The sequence below is a fragment of the Vombatus ursinus genome, unplaced genomic scaffold (assembly GCF_900497805.2).
Source record: "Vombatus ursinus unplaced genomic scaffold, bare-nosed wombat genome assembly UNPS02010788.1, whole genome shotgun sequence".
NCBI lineage: Eukaryota > Metazoa > Chordata > Mammalia > Diprotodontia > Vombatidae > Vombatus > Vombatus ursinus.
The window spans coordinates 3,223,640-3,245,638 of record NW_020950566.1 but is presented as its reverse complement, the minus strand read 5'-3'; the positions used below and the strand labels follow the sequence as shown (position 1 = coordinate 3,245,638).

The 21,999-nt window shown below is 35.5% G+C and overlaps 1 protein-coding gene across 1 annotated transcript in view; it reads left to right on the top strand.

Annotated features, from left to right (window-relative positions):
- Positions 1–21,999, top strand: part of TSPAN12 (tetraspanin 12) — a 75,339-nt gene that overhangs the window by 14,947 nt on the left and 38,393 nt on the right. Inside the window, exon 4 of the mRNA XM_027855147.1 lies at positions 196–331. Coding sequence (XP_027710948.1) covers positions 196–331 — 136 coding nt within the window. The remainder of the gene's footprint in view (positions 1–195; positions 332–21,999) is intronic.

Here is a 21,999-nt window from a genome sequence, read left to right as displayed (position 1 = left end):
GAATGTGTTCATAATAAGCTGAAGGAGAGATTATCTCATTTAACAGAAAAAAAAGTAACCGAAAATAGCATTACATTAACACATGGTGACTTAAAGTTGTTAATGAAAATATAGTGACTTTTTTCTTGTGATATAAAAACTTTATCTTTTCTTTCTTTTTTTGTGATATATTTCTATTTTTTTGTTTCTTTTCAGGGTAGAGGAGGCTGTCATCTTAACTTATTTTCCTGTGGTTCATCCCATCATGATTGCTGTCTGCTGTTTCCTTATCATTGTGGGGATGTTAGGATACTGTGGAACAGTCAAAAGAAATTTGCTGCTTCTTGCATGGGTATGGTTCTTACATCTTCCTTCATTTTACCCTTAAAAAGACTAAATAGTAATGTGTTGAGTTGTTTTTTAATCTCTGTCACAAGAAAAATGCCTAGGGATCTGTGATAGCAATGTGATTCCATGTGGTGTTTGCCAAACATGCTGTGGGAAAGAACACATTCTTTTCCTGAGAGATATGACTGAAATTAGTCTATGAACAGTCCTGTGTTCATTTGAGGAGTTGTGAACAGTCTCTCTCAGGTTCTGTGTTACAGGCTCAATTTGGAGTAGCAAGTTTTGTTTTATTTTCAAGAGGCCATGTTACCACCCAAACAGGCCCTATAAGGCCTGAGGTCCAAGAAGTAAGAGGGGCCTCAAGAAATTGTCTTTAAGTCATATTATTCACCAGATTGCTTTAAACAAACACCCAAATATTCAAATACATCAATGTGATGTAGACAGAAGTCTGGAATGCAAAAAAAGTCAGTGGGGATTTAGCTTTGGTTCTGCCACTAACCAGCTTCACTACCATGGGCAAGCTATATCTTTAGATTTCAGTTAAGGGTTTAAAATGGATGGCTTCAGAAGTTTCTTCTAGTTCTAACAACTCCAATTTTATAAGCTGAAATCATATGAAAGATAGACAGATAGTTGATTGGTGAAAATTTGGAAGTTCTCTTTGAGAGTCCTCAAAAGGTGACGTGTGAACTTTTACATTAGTATTTTACTAATCCCTTTGAGGGAAGGCATATCTTCTTATTTAAGATAAATCAAATGCTCTTTTCTACATAAATTGATATTACTTTTAGAAAGTTCTTGCCTGCCAATTTGAACACATAAAGTCAGAAATACTTTTCTATGACAATTTCATTTTTGAAACTGGGAAACCGTCTGAGCAAACTGGTTAAAGAAACAAACCAACAACTATCCATGGGTTTTTGGTACATTCCTTGACTAACTATTAAGAAGCAACACCTATTGAGCTGTCATGATGTTCAAGCAAAATTGAAATGTTGTCCATAACACCAGTTGAAAAAGTAAGACATTAATGGAGCTGACTTTTATAAAATAAAATCAGATAAAGCCAGATGTAAGAGGCAAATTCTCATAAAATATTACTAGTGAACTATAGTAATTGATTTGACCCTTTTGTTGAAATAAAGGTTCAAGTAACTGAAAAACCTTAATTAATTGCATTTTTGTTTAACAACTGTGAAGTTACCAAACAGAGGCAGAATATTTCAAAATATAAGTTTATCATTGAAACGTTGAGGGAAAAGAAATTTCTCCAACATAATGAGAAGTAAAGCCAAAAATGCGATTAGAAAAATAACCTAGAATGAACTATTTTTTTAAATAGTAATTTCACTAGCAGAACTTCCTTCTTTTTTCAAAAGAGAAATTGAAGCTAAGTGGAAACTGTTTTTGTCTTAGAAATGAAAGCAGCATATTGGTACTACCGAAAGCTTTTAGCTCTATAGACAATCATTGAATTCATTTGTTATTGCAATTCTACCTTACCATTAAAACAAGTATTTTGAAAGCTTTGCCAACTCAGCGGGGATGTAAACAAATTGAACTGACATGTTTACCTTGTTCAGCAGCAGCTAAATGTAACTATCAGGAAATCGTCATTTGTCATTTTGTGATACTTTATGTGTATTCAGTTGCAGGCAAACTTTGAGTGATAAAATATAGACCTAAAACAAAGTTTTAGGAATCTGTAAACATTTTAGATTAGCCCATTACACTTAACTAGGAGATAAATTTTTCATTTTGACTGTTCTAGGGTTTTTACATATTTTTCATTATTGAAAAAGAAATCTGTTTTTAGCTTTTTTTTTTTTAATCCAGAAGTTTAGAGAACAGTATCTGGAATTGGCTGATTAGTGAAAGTCAGGTTATTATGAATGTTAGTAGAGTTAATTTTATGCTTCTTATTTTAAACTTTAATGATAGAGTATATTTTCATAATGATTCATGTCTTATTAAGACCTTCAATTCTCCATTAAGATCTTCTCAGGAGTAGATGGCATGAGTTATACATTTCAAAATTATATTATTTGGCATATGTTATTAAGATGTGAATTTTAAGCTTGGAAAATATCTATTGTATTTCCCTATGATGAAAATATTTTTCTTGACTTTTTTTTTGTTTGTTTGTAGCTATCGTTTCAAATTGACTTTCATAGGTATATTACTCTTTTATAGATATATTTTGTAGGTATATTACAAGGATATTATATATCCTTGTTGAAATACAATTTTGTAACATAGGTTTGAGTCATAAGAATTTTTTCTCTTAAGATTCATCATATTTGTAGATATGAAACTTTTAATATTCAAAATTAATCTGACTTATAAGATGTAAAATACTTTAAAATCCATGTTGTGAAGAAAAAATCTAGAATCAGCACCATCATTTAATATTAAATGTCAATATAAAGTAGCTTTTAAAACAATTTATTTTTAAATAAATTAATTATAATATATCCAATGCTATAATTTTCTTATTCTCTCTAATTCTCTATCAGTTTTCTTTTTTTAAATTTAGTATATACTCTGTTCTTCTGGTTTTGCTTTTTTCTCTTTGTATTATTTCATAAAGACTTTGTTTACAGATTTCTTTGTATTCCTCTTATCTTTTGGTTTTAGATATATTATATTTGGTTTTAGATGTATTATAATATTTCTTTATATGAATCACCAAAACTTATTTGGCCATTCTCTATCATTTGGTATTTTGGTTGCTTGCATCTTTTTGTCATTTATAAATAATGCTGCTACTAAAAAAGAAAAAAAAACTTTGATCACAGTTTTCATATAAAAACAGGAGCTTTATAAACTGAGTGTTAAAATCGGTGGTGAAGAAAAATTGTTTACTTTTTGGAAATACATTTTCATTAGTTCACTAGCACAGTAAATTGTATAGTAGTGTTCTAAAGGCATTCAAATACCTTCAAAAAGTGAGAAGGCTTCTGCTTCCCCAATGGTATTTGCAACCCATTAATCCTTTAGTACAGCTTTTTAAAATTCTAATAAGATTATGATTGTGGCTTTTTTGAATGAAGAAAAACTTCTTTGTCCACCTGGCATCTCCAGGTTTACTCTCTATCCACAGTATTACAGGTGTAGTGGCAGTGATTGTGAATGTAGAGCTAGAAGGGGCAGTAGAGGTCTTCAAGTCCAACCCTCCATTTTACAGAGAAACTGAGGAAACTTACCCATGGAGGCAACATGATGTGCCCAAGGACACAAAAGTAAAGTGGAAGAAGTGGTTTTTGAACCCAGATCTTCCAACTCTGACTCCAAATCAATACCTTTTCTACTGCACCACATAGTATATCATAAAATAGGGAGTACATAATAGTGTGATTAGCTTATGGCAAATATATTATTTTTACTGGAAAAATTATAATATCCTATTGATGGTAGGTAAGCTATTTTTGTAATCAAAATTCTGCATTTTACAGTAATGGCACAGTTCTTTACAGTTATTGGTAAAAGCAAATATGCAGATATAATCATACCTCTTTAATTGACAGGTTTACTTTAAGCATTATTGATGAGTATCTTCCTAAAATGTATTATTCGTTCTCCTGTCTTTTTGAACATCGACTCCAGCTCTGCCTCTAGTCTGGTCTATACCAATAACAAATAATTATTATTTGCTTAAGATAACAGGCTTATTAGAGTAAAGGAGATTGGTTATTTTTTATTACTAAGCACTATTTTGGGTACTTATAGAGGCTTTTCTCCTACATTTGGGGCTGGGCTGTATTTTGGTGCTTTGAAGTTTTCAGAATTCTGATTTTTGGCTATTGCATTGTGTTAAGCATATTTTCCAGTACTATTACTATATCAAAGTATAGATATACACACATCTATCTATCTGTCATCTTTATTGCCACACAGTTCTCATCTGTTCTGGGTCTGTGTATAAAACACAAAATAATATTTTCTGTGTCCATCTAACCAGCCAGCCAGATAGATAGATAGACAGATAGAAAAGTGGACCAGCACAAGAAACGTCATTTTGTAGTGGATTTGCAGAATCAGATCTGTGTCTCCCACTCTGACACATCCTAGTTAGTGACACTAGGAAAGTCACTTTACTTTCAATGCATCATGTCCTCTAAGACTTTAAGTTACAGAGGAGGCAATGATCTGCATTGGGAGAGGATGTTCTTCACAGAGAACAGCACTCTTACACTAATGAAACCTCAGACCAGCAAAAAAAAAAATCTGTCTTTGCCTACATCTACATCTACATCTATATCTATAGCTGTCTCTGTATCTACACACATATACATGCACATGTGTATATTTGTGTACATATTATATATACATATATAATACACATATCTATAGAGGGCTACAAATATATGTTTATATATATGTGTGTGTATGTATATACGCATATATATATACACACATATATTTGAGGTACCTTTGGTTACAATATTATGATTACATGTATCCAGCATATTTTTTCACCTCATATTAACCATCAGTGCAAATACTGACAAGTATTTGATGCTACAAACTTATCAAAAGTCATGCTTTTGGCAGTGCATTATCTCTTTTGACTTTGAGTCCAAAACCCACTGTGAAGGGAAGAGGAATATATGTTTCCACAAGTTCATCTGCATTGACTTTGTTAAACAGTAGTGTCTTCCCTCTTAATCAGTTTTCAGTAGTGAAGAGTTGTGAACTAGTACCTGCCTCAAAGGGCAGGTAGGTGGCACAGTGGGTAGAGTGCAGGGCCTAGAGTCAGAGAGACTCATCTTCTTGAGTTCAAATCTGGCCTCAGATACTTACTAACTGTGTGACCCTGGGCAAGTCATTTCAAAGCCTCAGTTCCTCATCTGTAAAATGAGTTGGAGAAGAAAATGGCAAACCATTGCACTATTTTTGCTAAGAAAACCCCAAATGGCGTTACAAAGAGACTGAAACAACTGAACAACAACAAAAACTGGCTCAAATTCAGTTGTGGCAGTGAGGATATGTTGTACATTTAAAAATTAATTTGGTGTTTTATTTTCTGTCACACCATTAACTATTATGAGCTGTAGAATAGCCTAGTTTGAACTTTTAAAAATTAAAATAGTCTGCAGAATTTTGATTTGCATGCTGGCAAAAATTCTATTATGAAAAAAAAGATACCTGCGTAGGTCTTTCCTTATCTTATTGGGGATGTTGTTAGGGTATATAATGCTCAAAGTCTGACTGAAATTCTCTGGCATCATATATGTTATTAGTATGTATGATTTCTGTTTCATCACTTTGAGTTGAGCCAAGAACACAGTATTTTTACTCTTCATCTAACTTGGTTCCAAATGAACATACAGTTTACGTCTGGCAAACATAAAACAGTCTGTTTAAATAATCACATCATTTTCTGCAGGGCTTAGAAAAAGCTATGTGTGTCCTTAATACTAATTAGATTTTATTAGGGTAGAAATTCTTTCCACTCTCTCTGCTATGTCACACTGGCTTTATATCCTTATTTGTATTCAGAGGCTAAATAGAAGTTAATAAGAAAATGAGATAAAATAACTAACTTAAACCAATGTGAAAAGAATCCAGTGAATTCTGTAGAGGTTTAAGCTTCTGTTCCTTTGGCCTCTTCACTCTAGAAGGTACCTGCTCTTATACAGCTTACTCCTCGGATTGGGGAGTTCTTCTTCAGAACCTCTTTAAGGAAGTGCCCCAATCAACCATACTTATTCCTTTACTCCTCTCCTGGCTCCATTCCTACCACTCAAGACTTCACCTTTTTCCTGCCTTCCCGACTTTTTCAGCTCCCTTTTATGTGTTCTCTTCTCCTGTTAGAATGTTAGCTATAGGGGCAGCTAGGCTAAATGGATAGAGCTCCAGCTTTGGAGTCAGGAGGTCCCAAGTTCAAATCTGCCCTCAGATACTTGACACTTACTAGCTGTGTGACCCTGGGCAAGTCACTTAACCCTGATTGCCTCACCAAAAAGAAAAAAAAAAGAATGTTAGATATAAACTCCTTGAAGGCAGGCACTATATTTCTTTGATTTGCATTTATATACCCAGCACTTAGCACAATGCCTGGGATATTTTAAGCCCTTCCTTTTTTCCTTCTTTCCTTCTGTCTTTTTCTTTCCTTCTTTCTTCTTTTCTTCCTTCCTTCTTTCCTTTCTCCCTCTCCCATAATGTTTTTAGCATGTGGGGTGCTACAAAAGAAACTGATAACTAAGGTAATGCTTTTTTTCCTCAAAACTTTGCCCAGTCATAAATCACAATTCTTGGTTATTGGGATTCCTCGTCCTCTTAAACAGAAGGAGGTAGCAGTAAGTTTTGTTTGTCATCTCGAAGTAGGGATAAGGCTTTGTAGTAGCTCTCAGATTCTAATAACAGTAATTTAAACTTCAGCTCAAATATGTACATATGCGGTTGAATTACTTTATTTCTGATAGATAATGAGTTGTGTTATTCTACAAATTGGATTTTTTTATGTACTTGAGGAGGAGATTCTCATTTGAGTATTCTGTGCTTCTTTCTCATAGTTTATTTTTAAAAAACCAAAATATTTTAATAATAAATCTATTAATATTTAATTTCCTTAAAGTTATTTAAGTTGTAAAGATATTTTGGGAAGAATACTTTGTTTTCCATTATTTTCCATTAGCCATTCTTTTCATCCCTAGGGTTTTGTTAATTAATGATTTCAAGTATAAAATATATTTTATGTTAAGTAGAAAAAGCATTTATTGTTAAAGTGCCTTTCCCACAAAGCTAGCACACTGAAGGATTTTAAAAGTGCAGCCAAGGTCTTGAAGGGGCCTGTTGTATGTGAGGCAGTGTAGCTTAATAACTGCCTACCAACAACAGCAAAAAAGAATTAATGGAGTCATCAAATTGATAAGCCTAATTTTTCTAAGTGGAGGCATGGTCTTGAGGGGGAAAAAAGACAATAGTTTCACAACTTACTGGCTTTAGTAGAGCACTAATAGTGATTTCAAAGAGAAATTGTAGCAGTTACTCCTGGAACTGGAAATATGGATCCCTTCTTCGGTATTCTCAACAAATCTGGCCTCTGCTTGAACACCCCCTGGTTAGGGAAACTCAGCGTATCATGCTATGAATTCACAAACTAGCAGAAATACTTTTATTGTTGAATAGCTAATAGTTCATTTGAAGGAGGCATTTGTTCTATCAGACATTCCTCAGATTTACAGAGTAAAATCTCATGAGCCATCATGGGGTAAGAGAAAGTGTTTGGCTTGTAGTCAGTAGAGACATGAGTTTGAGTCTAGCCTCTGACACATACTTGCTGTGATCATGGGCGGTCTATTTTTTTAATCTTTTTCAATTGTAGACTTGAATACTAAAACTTAAATGCACAATAACAAAAGAAAAAGAAACATTATAAACTTAAATATTAAAACTTAAATATAAAATAAAAAAAGAAAAAACATGTGCACAGCAGAACGAGAGAGAGGATTAAAAAATGTAGCAATAAATTTCCATTTCAAGAAAGCCTGTATATTAAATATTGCACATTGTGTTAAGAACTTTCCTTTGCTTCTTTGTAGGTTTTCTTTTGTTCTATGCTGTACACTTTCTACTTTGCTCTTTTTTAACCACTTCCTCCCCCCAGGCTTCAATTATGTATGGATATATTTATATAGTGATATATACATACATATATAAACATATATTTTCCCTAACAGATTTTACTCCTAATCTTTGTTTTTATATTTATGTATATCTCTTATTTCCTATCCCTCCTGACTCCTCTATTTTACTTCTACCTGTTCCCTTGCCCTCCTATTACTTAGCTTACCCCCTCTCCAAAGATCCCTCCTTTATCCTCCCATTCCCATAAATCTAAACATCCTTTTATATGCCCCTTTGACCTATTCCCTCACCCTCCCCTCCAAAGATCCCTCCCTTATCTTCCCAAGGATCCCTCCCTTATTCTTCCGTTCCCATTAATCTAAACACCCTTCTATATCTCCCTTTAACCTCTTCCGTCCGCCTCCCCTCTAGAGATCCCTCCCTTAGTCTCTCCCCCTCTCTATTCCCTTAGCGTTTTATTTCTTTCTAAATTTAGAAGACGTCTATACCCTTCCCATTCTGATGAGAGTAGGGTTCCAGAACGACCAGCCCTCCTCCACATCTAATTCCTCTGTGTCGGTTCTTCCTCTCGCACTTCATTTGTATCAGATGATTACTCTTTTTAGCAGTTCCTGAATGGTTTTACTTTTTGAAGTCATGTCATGCTCAGGTCTACCCCAGTCTTTTTTATGAACTACCCAATTGCTAATAACAATCTGATGGAGCTGTACTTCTAAGACAGTGGGGCCTCCCTTTGAGAGAGAATCAGAACAGAATACAGATTGAGGGTCTTGTCTCTACACATCCCTTCAGGTTACATTTCTTTGAACTTTAAAGCTACTGTTTCTGGGGAGATGTTTCCCCCAAACTTTCAGCACATGGGTTTTGTACTTTCCCTCTACATACTCTCATTTCTATCAGTTTCTCTTGCCTTCATCCTAGAGACTGTCCCATTGATCATTCCTTCTCTCTCATCTTCAGTTTCTCCACATTTCCCTGCTCTTTTTCTTTTGTCTACTAATTTGGTCAATTCTCCTTCATTCTTTACTTGACTGTGCCATCCTTTCAGTCTATCAGCTTGTAACTAACCTTTCTTTAACTGCTAATCTAAAGATCTCAGTTGTTAAATTTGATGGTATTTTCTCAATCCACATCTGTATCAATCTTTCCGTAAATTTTGGCTCTGAAAAACCACTCTTTCTGGATCCTCTTTTCTACCTTCACTTCCGTGACATGAATTGCCTAATTTTCCTTTTACTTGTCTGGTAGTGCCTCTCTGATCTCCTTTGCTGAATCATTATCATATATCTCCCACCCATTAAACATGGGAATCCTCCAAAGTGCCATCCTGCACCCATTTATTCCTTTAAACTCTCTCTTCATGATCTCCTCTGTTCTCATGGTTTTAATTATCATCTCTACATAGATAACACTCAATTCTCCATATCCAGTGAATTTCTCTCTTTAACTCTAGTCTTTTTCCCCCCATCTGCTTGATGGACATTTCTACCTGAATGTCTCATAGGTATCTCAAGATCAACATATCAAAAATTGAATAATCTTCTTTTCTTCCAAACTTGCCTGTCTTTTTCACGAGCACCACCATCCTCCCATTTATGCAGATTTATAAACTCAGAGTTATCTTTGACTTCTTCTTCACCTTCTCAAATCCAATCAGTTGCCACGTTCTTTCAGTTTTTCCACTATAACCTCTCATTTCCACTCCTTTATTTTTTCTCTGTCACAATTATCATTACTTGCATGGTGTGTTTTAATAGTTTCCTAAAGTGATCTTCCTGCCACCAATCTCTCTTTCCTTCTGTCCATCCTTCACATAGTTGCCAAAATAATATTCTTAAAATACAAGTTTGATTAAATACCTTGATAAAAGGTATTCCATATTGTTTATAAGCTAAAATATAGACTCCTTAGCCTGGCATTAGAGGTCTTAAATGGTTTGGCTCAAACCTAGTTTTCCAGTATTCGTTTTCATTACCCTGCTTCATACTTAACTGTTTGTTTCAACCAAACTCTGTTTGCTGTTCCCAGTTCTCAGCCTGCCTTTTCTGTCACTGTGCATTCAAAGAAGACTGAAATATCCTTCTGCCTTTCAGAATTTCTGTCTTCCTTCAGTGTGCCATTCAGGCACCATTTCCTCCATGAAGTCTTCTCTCTTCCTATCAGTTATTGATAATTTCTACTTCAACCTTCCTCATATTTATATCTCTGTGTTGCATCCTTCCTGTAGAGTGCCCTCCCTGGGGACTTGGAATGGATTTTTATTTTTATATCACCATTGTCTTAGCATGATATCTTGCACATTGTAAATATTTAATAAATATTGAACTGAATTAAATTATTTTTAAAAATGAGAAATCTTTGGCATTACAACTAAAGAACTCTCTTAAGAATAGGGTGGGAAATGGCAACCTGTTAAATTTTCCACATCTTCTCTGGTAAAAGCTCCAAATGCCTCACTTATTAAATTCAGGTAAACATTCTTAATATCACAGTTATCAAAATTAAAAGGAAACATTTTCCTTTTATTGAAAAATAATTTCAGAAAGCTGAATTTAGTTATGTTTAAGGATATATTTACATATATTTCTATATATTACACATATGAATAAAACTAAAGTGAATGTATCTTCTTTAACAATAATTTTAAAATTTAATAAGAAAAATGACTAAAACCTGGAAGTTAATATTTACAAAATAACATGGGATATCATATTCTGAAGCACTAGAGAATCAGAGTTACTGAATAGTTCAAGAAATGGTCAAGATTATTTCTTTCTTTCTTTTGGATTTTTTTCCTAACTTATCACATATAGGTGTATAAAATAATGGGCCTTATTTTCTCCCTTGAATCTGGAATCTTGAATCTGATAAAGAATCTCAACTAGAAGATTTTGGGCAAAGTTGGCTTGGCTCCTGGTCCCCAAGATACCCAGAATATGTATTACAACAGCTCAGCATTACTTTTTTTTGCTCACTCAATTTTCAGTGAAAATAATTATTATTTGGTTCGTTTTGTCAATGTCCATTTGACCATAGTTCCTATTTAACTCTTAGATGATGACAGTAGTAGAGAAGGAAGCTTATGATTGCAAGTCTAGGCCACCCCACCCAGAACTGTAGTCTCCTTTTTATCTCTTTTTACCCATCCTCCACTTATCTGTCCAGGTAAAATATGTATCCCACAGAGGGATTTGTTGGAGACTCTTTAAAACTAATAGGACAGGCCTAAGAAGATAAAAGGTAGCAGAATTCATAAGACAAGTTATTTGATTAATTATTGCCACAGGCCTATTGTGGCTCCTGTTGAGAGCTCTCCATTTCAAACTTTAAAATCCTTGCTGCTGTTTTGTAGACTTTCTGAACACTACCTTCTTTGACAATAGACATACAATTTAATAAGAAATGAGGCTAAAATAAAGAAGTAATATTTACAAAGTAATGTTGGATATCATATGCTAAAGTACTGGAGAATCAGAATTACTGAGTTGAAGAAATGGTCAAGACTTTTTCTTAGATTTTTTTTTTTAAGATTTCAGGCTCTCTAAAGATTATATCACCTTCCTTTTATCTTGTTACCTAGAAAGCAAAATTTGAGCTAAATTGTGAAAGACCTCATTAATTTGAATTGCATTCGTATATAAGCTCTTGTGAATAGGAATTGTTTCATTATTTATACTTGTTCCCAGCACCTAGCAGGCATATAATAAATGATTTTTGATTGATTGAATTTCATAACTGTGGAATCCTTAAAATAAAGGCTTGGTTAAAAGGTTAAAATAAAGGTTTGACTTTATACTTTGGAGCATGGGTAGGAGTGGGTGGGAGTGGGAAGGAGTGGACGAAAGTTAAGGTAAGCAAATTAGCTGAATAAAACAGTCTCAGAGGGAATAGGTGACCTATTTACCAGAAAATTACTTAAGCACTTTGTAGCACTATAGCCAGACCAAAAAAAAAAAAAAAAAAAAAAGTCTGTGCATTCAAACAAGTAAGTTTGAAGAACTTCATACTTGCCAACACTTTGATGCTAAATTGGTATTACAGTATATTCTTGAAAACAGCAAAGTTTATTTATTTGAAAATATTTTATAATTCAAATGTTTTAGTATTAGACCAAATCTCCCTTTAATTATTCCCAATTATTTAGGTTTTAGGGTAATCCCATTTCATTCTATTCAGAAAAAGTCATTCAACACTATTCTTCCTTTGGAAATGCTGAACATTGTCACAGATTGCACTTATAAAGAACAGATTTAATTTCCTTGTAATTTCATTTTAAGCATAGAATATAACTGAGATTTTTATCTCTTGGTTTTTCTGAGGGAGTAAGTACCAATGTAATGAAAATATTCTGTATATCCTCATCTCAGTAGATTCTTAACAAAATGACAGCTGTTCCATTACCTTGTACAAATATTTGGCGCTGGAATTCTATTATTTACTAACTACAAGTAATGTAATATTTTTAAATCTCCTGTCCTGGGGATAAGAAAAATAAGCAACTGACAGAAAGTTACTTAACACTAAAAGTCTGTAAAGCTTAGCATTAGACAGGATAGAGACTGGAGTTTATCATTTATCATTTTCACAATCCAGGCCTTTAATCAAACCTTTTGTTTATTAAAATGTAGATATTTAAAGTATAGTTAGAAAGAAAAGGCCATACAATGTATTTAATATTAAGCATCCCTAATATAGTTTATTATATTTTGGAATGTGGTATGTGTGTGTGGGTGCTGCATGGGTATATGGGTGCATGTGCACATGTGAGGGCTGCCGAATTGAAGAAGGGGTGAGTACCTGTATGTAGATCAGTCTTAGAAAATTGCCTAAGGTACATGGAGTTTAAGTGGCTTGTCCCCCTTCATACAACCGGTAAGTGTTAAAGGCAGGATTTGAATCCATACCTTCCTGACTCCAAGCCCAGAATTCTGTGTAGTGTACCACACTGCCGTTGATGAAGTCAAGCTGGTAACAAATTCCCAGGCAGACTAATCTGCTTCTGTGGTGTCATGATAGATGTGGAGTCAGAACATGGTGATTCAAATACTAACTCTGCTATCTACTACCTGCCTGTGTGACCTTCAGTGAATAATTTACCTCAATATGAGCCGTTTCTTCATCTGTAAAATAAAGGGGTTGGACTGGACAATTTCTGATATCCCATTCAACTTTAAATCTCTGGTTCTATCTTGGTACCCATGGTTTTAAACAAGTTATAGCAAAGAGCATATTTTTAGTTTTTAAATGAAAAGGCCATATTTTCAGACATAAACCCATTTAGAAGTAGGTTAAAGTAACTTTTATGTGTTTTTTTAGGGTTTACTGTCCTATCACAGGAACTATTATTGTCTTTGGGGAATTATTTAGCTACAATGTACAAATTAACATAGAAACCAAATTAAAGAGGTTCACTGATAATGTAGCAGAAAGAGCTTTGGATTTGAGGTAGAGGACCTTTATTTCAATCCTAATTCAGACAGTAACTTCATGACTTTCGGCAAATCATTTAATTGCTGTGATCCTCATTTTCCTCATATGTAATATACGAGATTTGAACTAAATAATATACAAGATCCTTTCAGCTGCAAAATTCTATGACTCTCAGGATGAAGAAACTGAAGTATTTTTATATGAAGAAACTTAAGCTAATTGACATTTATTTAAAAACCAAATTATAAGATAAGCTGCCTATCTCTCAACATTTGTGAAAACTTTATAAATGAAAAAAATATTTTTCTAGTTGTGCTACATTTTACAGGACTACACACCCATTAAGTCTCAAAGATAAGGGATATGTTAATATTTGAGATGTATCAACCAAACAGGGTTCAATGTTTTACTAAATATTTAAATACTTTTTTCTTTTGATTTCATCGTTGCTTACTAATTAACTAGTCTTCACAGAGTAGGAGCTCAGTAAATGTTGAGTATTGTGTTTTGCAAGAGTTAAACAAAAAATAATTATTAAATTAGAAAAATTAAAATATATTTTTAAATGAATTAACTATGAAGTTATATTTTCATCATAATACTCATATTAAGCTTCTATTTAAAATACTATGCATACCCGTTATATTAGCAGTGAAGTATAAAAAATCTCAAACTCATTAAAAAAAATTCAATCCAACAATTTCAGTTTATCAGTAGTTAGATATATAATTACTATTTTAGTGACTACAGGCCCCTTGGCATTTTACTGGATTATCAAAGAAAGAAAGTTAATACTCCACTGGAAAAGAACTTGATGTTTACCATGGGTGCCAACATCTTGATGTGGGGAGGAGAGGCTAGTTCTATTGGCATGGTGCTTTCTTTCTTTAGTGGACTCCTTGCAGTCCCAGCACCTCACCCTGACTATGCCACTACAGAAGCTGAGGAAGTAGGTTCTAAGAGGGTGCTAGGGACCAGCAGAGAATGAAGTGGAGCAAGGAGAGGTACTTCTGCTCTGGCTTGCAGGACAACAGGGAGGCAAGCAGATGGCATTGATGGGGGGTAGAAAATGTGGTGCATCATGGACCTCATTCTAGTGGATCAGTTTTTAAGGTTCCCTTCTTTCTTAATTGCCTCATCCCCAGATTTCCTAGAGGGTCTGAAGGTGGGATCAAAGTACTTTATTTCCTCAGACACCTTTGAAGGAGAGGAGTTATTCTGCCCACTCAGAGAAGCCTGGCCCCTTTAGGACTGAAGTCTGCAAAAGCATATCCCATCCTCCCTGGAACAGCTCAACTTCTTTTCATGGACAATGTAGACCTTGCAATGCCCTCCCTATATTGCTGTGTCCTGTTCATTCTCTCTGGAGCAATCTGTTTAAAGGTCCAGGACAGGACCTTAAAGTTCACTCCTCCTCACCCCTACCCCTGTCTGCCCTGCCCCACCAACTCAACCTCTGTAGCTACAGCCCTCCTGTCCTCCTGCCCAACAGCTATACACAATGGTTGTTTTTTTGTTTTTGTTTTTTTTCTTCCTTGGGGTGGGGGTGTTTTGTGAGAGGAGTTATTGACCATTTTTGCCCGGGTGAAAAAACTCCTAGTTACACTTCTAAGGTATATGTAAGACTTTTGACTTCTCAAGAATTTCTTTATGCCTGTTGGGGCAGCCTCTAACTGTGACTGAATAGACTATGGGGGATGGGAGCAGGGCTGACAGCTAGGGCCATAGTACTATGAGTGTACTTAAAGCAATTTTGGATTGTATTTACTTACCACTCCCAACCATATTTCCTTTTTTTTTTTTTAACTTCTTTACTCCCTGTATTTCCTCACCCCTGCCTTAGAGCTTTGGCAGTTTTTTTAGGCCTGTTTGGTGTCATTCTGTACTCCTGGGCCCTAATATGATTTACTTTTATTTTTCAACCATCTTTATGACTTCGTGGCTAGTGACAGGGATAGCCCTATGGCACTCTCATTTATTAATTAATATGGATAAAATATAGTGGTAATTTTTTGACCCAGAGATCCCAGTGGTTGGTATATACTCCACTGAAGTCAAAGACAGAGAGAAATGTTCACATAAATGTTCATAGTAGCACTTTGTGTGGTTAAAAAAAAAAAAACTGGAAACAAAGTAAATACCCATTGATTAGGGGATGGCTAACCAAATTATGGTACATGAATATAAAAAATGTATACCATAAGGAATGATGAATATAAAGAATTCAGAGAAACATTGGAAGAGTTATAAAATGATGCGGAATAAAATAAGTAGAACCAGTAAAGCAGTGTATACAATGATAGCAACAATATAAACGAAAAGGGCAAAATCTCAAAATTCTGAATACTGTGTAATTATAATGACTAAGTGTGGCCCTGGAAAAGATGTGACAAATGTACTACACCCCCTTTCTTTGCAGAGATGAAGGGCAGCAGGTGGGGAAAATTGCACATATTTCAGTTGATGTTGATTAATTTTGCTAAACCTTCTTTTGTCCTTTCTTTTTTTATTCTTTGTTGCTGGGTAGGGGCGGAAGAAGGATATTTTCAGAAATGTTAAGGTGTTGTGAAAACAAAAGATAATGAAAATATTTAAATATATAAAATATACATGAGGATACCTGGGGGGGGCAAAAATAATATAGCCTCAATATAGTTAAAAAAAAAAACCTCAGTTTTTTTGAGGGGAATTACATCTAGTTAGATTTTTTAAAATTATTTGAGGATTCTAGTTATAAAAATGCATTGTGATGAAAATGGATTTTAATAACTCTTTGTTTAATTAAATTATCTTTATTATTGTGAACTTAATCATCAGGAACAAGACAGACTTGTATAAGAAACTAAACTATTATATAAATTGTTTTTTAAGAAACAAAAATGTATATATAAATAAGACATATAATTTTACAGTAAGATTTTTAAAAATTGCTGTTTGTATCCCTCCTCTTTTTGTTTTCTTTTGTCCATTAAAAGAGTTTTATTGATACTGGTCTTTTGTTTCTAATGCTAATCACTAAGTTGTTCTCTTTTCCCCCTTCTCAAAAGCTTTCCCTTGAATCAAATATGTATAGTTCAGCAAAGCAAATCATCATGGTGACCAAGTCTAAGAATGCATTTCTCATTTGCATTTCTTATCTATTGTCTTCCTGTCAAGCAGTTCTTTATTAAAGCTCACAGGATGGGGATAATTAACCTGGGCAAGTTTCAAAATGAGATCTAATCTACTCCCTCCGACCATTTTCAAAGCAGGAAATTAGATTTTCTTTTCAATTTAAAATGATAAAAAGATAAGCATTTGCAAAAGCTGTAACTGCAATTGTTTCTAAAATAAAAGTAGGTTTAAAAAAATATCCTCCACCAAGATCACTAAATAAATTAGCCTTCTGCTTCACAGGGCTGAGTTCAAAGTTTGAAAACTCCAAGCTTAATGGTTTCTAGTGACTGTGATGACCATACTTAGCATCTCCCATAGTGGCATAATAATAGTTCATATTTCTGTAAGTCATTTAAGGTTCTTAAACAAATGTTTTCTTTATAAAAGCCCTGTGAGGTAGAAACTCAGGTTCTCAGGCTCACAGCTAGTGTCAAGGAAAGGACTTCAGACCCCAGGGATGAGGGCATACAATTGTTTTCTTTTCTATGATATTCTTTCCACCATACCATGCCTCATTTCTTGTTGTTGTATGTGGGGGCTGGGAGGATGGGGAGGAAACTTCTAAGAAACTTATGTGTTCAAATTTAAATGTTTTGTTTTTCTCTAAGGTCTTGATTTCCTGTCTTTGGCCTTAAAAAAAATGGATTACTTGAGAGGTTCTGGTTAGCTGAAATTTTATCATAGCTAAATGAGGTTGGCTGCGTTTTGGTTAATTTATTTTTACTGACATTGGCTTAGATGGATCTAGATACTTGTTTCTGAACAGAAAGCTAATATTCTCAGGTGGTTAGATTTGAACATATTTATTGGCATTCATTCTGTTATTTCAAAGAAGTTTTCTCAATTGAGAAAACTTGCTCTTTAACCCAGGTGTGCCTTATAGTGAGCCAGATTGCTGATGATCTTAAATGCTTGGTCGGTAAGTTCTTTTGTATGTTATTCTATGGGAGCTACTGAAAGTTTTTGAGTAGGGTAATGATATGGTCAACCTTATGCCTTAGGAAGATTGTTTTGGCAGTTATGGGAAGATTAAATTGGAAAGGGAAGAGACTGGAGTCAGAGAGATGAGTTAGGAGGTTATTAAATAGACAAGAGGTGATAAGGGTCTGAACTAGGATGATGAGACGAGGAAAGGAAGGATGTGAGAGATTATACTGTTATAATGGACAGATCTTGGCAAATTGCCTAGACACTGGGGAAGTAGGGGAAAGGGAACAGTTAAACATAATTGATTTGAACTTGATCCGACAGGGAGTCGATGGGAGAATAAGGAAAATGGGAGGAGCGACAGGTTTATGGCAGAAAGTAATGAGTTCAGTTTTGGACATATTGAGTTTGAGGGGCTGGTTGTATATCCAGGAAGTGATGTCTAGCAAGAAGTTGGGATGTGGGACTAAAGCTCAGCGGAGTGATTCTGGGTGGACAGAATTGGGAGTCATATGCATAGAGTATGATGTCTTGATTTACTTCAGCAGCATTAATCCACACAGCAGTATAAATTTAATAAAGAGATAGTGAAAATTTCCCCATTTCTTGGGTTACTAGGAGGGGAATTGTTGACAGTCAAATGAATAAGGGATTCAAAGATGGAGTAAAGAGTATTATTAAAATGTCATGGAATTGCTAATTAATAAATGGAATTATGAAATGGGGGCAGGCACACTCAGTTCTTTGGGTACTTGCAGGGAAAGACCACAATGGTAGTAGGGGTAATGCTTCAATCACACTTTAATAAGGCACAGAAGGTATAAGTGACACAAAGAGAGGGGGTACAGAGGCAGTTGGCATGGGAATGAGAATGGGGTGGTGGAGGAAGGCAGCCTGCAGAGGGAAGAAAATGGGGAGGGGGAGAGGCACAGTGAGTAACTTACCCAACCTTGGATTAGAGTTGGGACCATTTGGTGGCATGGACCCAGATGGAAACGGCAGAGTGCTGGAAGGTAGGGTAAGGGGAGGCAGGACTTTGAGGTGTCTTTATAGGGTTTTAGTGGGGCACCTTGGGGTTAGTTCATTAACATATCCACATCATCTCAAAGTTATAAGCAATATTTGGTGTTCTGTTGGTCTTACTGTGGATTTCTGGATTTATGTGAGATTAACATATAGGACCAAAATGTCCTGACAGCTAGGCCTAGTTGGCCTCCCCTGATTTAGCACATAGTCCCAGGATGCGATTTTTGGTCAATATCTGATACAGTTTGTAAATTATGTTCCTTTGTTCTTTGGGACAGTCTATATGTGACTTCTAGTTTCCCCTTTGCAATCTTACTTCTTGCATTGTTACTTTATACAGGCTGCTTATAAATTTAGTTACCATACTGACCAGAAGTGGGAAGGGTGGTCAGTGGAACCAGAACAAGATAAAATTTTAACACAGTCCCTGATTATAGAGTAAAAGCTAAAAGAGACAGTAGGGAGTTCAAAAAAGATTGCAAGGTTGAGAGAAAAGGGAAGGCTAGAAGGACTGATTTAATGAGAGTAAAAGGGCAACTAGGTGGTGGAGTAGATAGAGCACCAGACCTGGAGTTAGGAGGACCTGAGTTCAAATCCAGTCTCAGATACTTATTAGCTATATGACCCTGAGCAAGTCACTGAACCCTGTTTACCTCAGTTTTCTCAACTGTAAAATGAGCTGGAGAAGGAAATGGCAAACCGCTCCAATATCTTTGCCAAGAAATCACCAAATGGGGGGTCAAAAAGAGTCAGACAGGACTGAACAACAATGAGAGTAAAGACTTAGAGTGGGTGGAATATTGTGTGGGAGAGATAGTAAGACAGGAGATTGGGGTGAGAGAGGAATTTTAGAGTTCAGGGTTTCAGAGGTAGAGCAGTTTTTGATTGATGGTGATGACTCTGATGTGACCACCCTGGTGAAGGTCATAGGAATTGCAGAGTATATGGAGCTGTGTGGACAGATATTATAAATATTATCAACATTGATAAGGAAGGATGTAGGCAGAATGGGTGGAAAAGGAAAACTTTGAAGGGATATGGCATGTGTGTGTGTGTGTGTATGTGTGTAGGTTGAGGGGCAATGTAACTTAGGGTTATGGGGCTGATCTTGGGTTTAAGCTTTGACCCTGAAACATACTAGCATTGTGACCAGAGGCAAGTCATTAAATCTCTCGGTGGCCCTAGTCAACTCTGTAAGATTATTAGTTACAGATGTGTGTCAGTGGAGGGAGTTTCCATACTCGGAGTTCGCCACACTGATAAAACATAGGTCCGAATCCACTCTTCTCACATCCCCATATGTGTGCATATATCATATTTGTTTAAATAGGGAAAGTGTGTATATATTTAGATCTAGGTAGTTCTAGATATAGGTTTGTGTATGTATTCTGTACTAAAGTCTTATTCTAATGACTCATCACTGCATGGAGGTAATCCTGGGTTTTAGGAGGCTATGCCAGCCATTCATAGCCTCTGGCTTTCATTATGGGCCTGGTGATGACCTACCTACCAGTATTCGGAGAGGTTCACAACCAGAAGTGTTGAATGTTTTTGGCTGCAGTAACTTATTGAATTGTCTGTTGAGGCATGGCAGAATTTCCCTACACATTGATATAAAGAGTTTTCATAGTAATAAATTCAGGCATCCTTAAAATATAAAGAGTGTGTGTGTGTGTGTGTGTGTGTGTGTGTGTGTGTAAATGAGCAGCAGTGTGACAGTGAGGATTAGCCTTGGAGTCAAGGTAACCTGGGGTTCAATTCCTGTGTCAAACACATACTGGCTTTCAGTTAACCATTCCACACTTCCAGACTATTTTACGAGTTTGCAAATCTTTATTGGCATAGAATTTCCTCTCTGGCAGCTCCTACATTGATGAAATTACAAGTTCAGTTAAAAAAAAACATACCAACAAAAATCTACCTTACAGGACAACAAAGAATGGAATACATGTCTATAGCCAACCTATATATAGAGAGAGCTTACTATGTTACAAGCACTGTGCTAACCACTTTACAAATATTATCTCATTTGATCCTCAAAACAAGAAGTAAGTACTGTTATTACCCCATGACTTGCTTAGGGTTACACAGTTAGTAAGAATGGATGCTGGATTTGAATTCAAGTCTTACTATCTCTGGGCCCAGCACTCTAACCACTGGGGTTTAAAGGGACCTTGGAGATCTAATGATAAAACTGTGTGCCCTGAAGCGTTAATCTCTTCTTAACATATTCCTGGTAAGGAGTTGTCCAGCTTCTGTTTGATGACTTCCAGTGACAGGGAACTTGCTACCTTCTGCATCAAAGGGAGTTGGTAAACAGAGTTGGAGGTTCTGTATATTCTGTTTCTGTGGGTCAACCAGTTCAGTTGTATTAAATTTGGTAAGGCTTATGGATTGGGGAATTTTGGTGCTGTTCAAATGGAGCATACAGTTAAGAAACAGACAAGAAAAGCCCAAGTGAATGGTGCAGGAGAAAGTTCAAAATGTACAGGGCAAAGTGTCAAGGCAGCTCAAAGGCTTGAAAGAGGGAAACAGATGGATGGCAGTGTCGTTGAGGGAAACTAAGAGGAAAGGAGAAAAGTTACCACAGTATTTGTGTTAGGAACATAATCACTACATATGGTAGCAAAAGGAAAAGAGAAGCATGTGGCTGACTCAGAGTACAGTACAAACTATACCATCCCATGGTTGTCATAATATTTGTAATGAACAGGAAAGGAGAGATTTGTGAGAAAGATGGGTTAATGCCCTAATTTTGTGTCTGGAAAGGAACAAAAAAACTTCAAACTGTTGAGTAAGGATGTGTTATATTGCCTCGTTTGTTGTATAATATTAAGGCTCACAAGGCCTTGTAATTAAAAATTTTTGATAGCTTCAATTCAGATGACTTTGCATAAAATCACTTAGCCTGATTCTGTTTCCTAATCCATTCGATGGAGATAATAATGCATTACTAACCTCGCAGAGTTGTAGTGAGGAATAAATGAAATTAACAAAGTGTGTCATGGAGTTGAAAGGGAAGATTTCAACATGAGTGAAGAGAGGGCTCAAAGTATTAATAAACTAAAGAAAAAAGCAAAAAAATAACTGTGGAGCAGGAAGGTAACAGAGCAGGCCTATAGCACTCTGTCATCGACTAAGTTTTCTTTGTGACTGGTGTCCATAAGAAGGCCACTTATGAAGACATTTGTGACAGTTTTACAGAGTATTGAGAAATCAACCTGCACAACTATATAGCATATGTCAAGTGATATACACAGGTCAAATCTGAAACATTCAAGGAGACTCATGCTGCCATGGAGAGAGTTAATGGCTAGGATTTGATAGAGCAGCCAAAACAGTTGGCTGGTGTTTTATTTAGGGCTTGCCTCTCTCTCAGTTTAGAGAAGTGGCCTAAAATGTAGCAGGAGTTCAGACTAGTGATGCTAATGACAAACAGTTTTATTGTCTAGATATAAATCATTGCAGAGGATTGATTTGCCTACATTCAGTCTTTTTTTTTTTTTTTTTTTTTAGCTAGGCAGTGGGGTTAAGTGA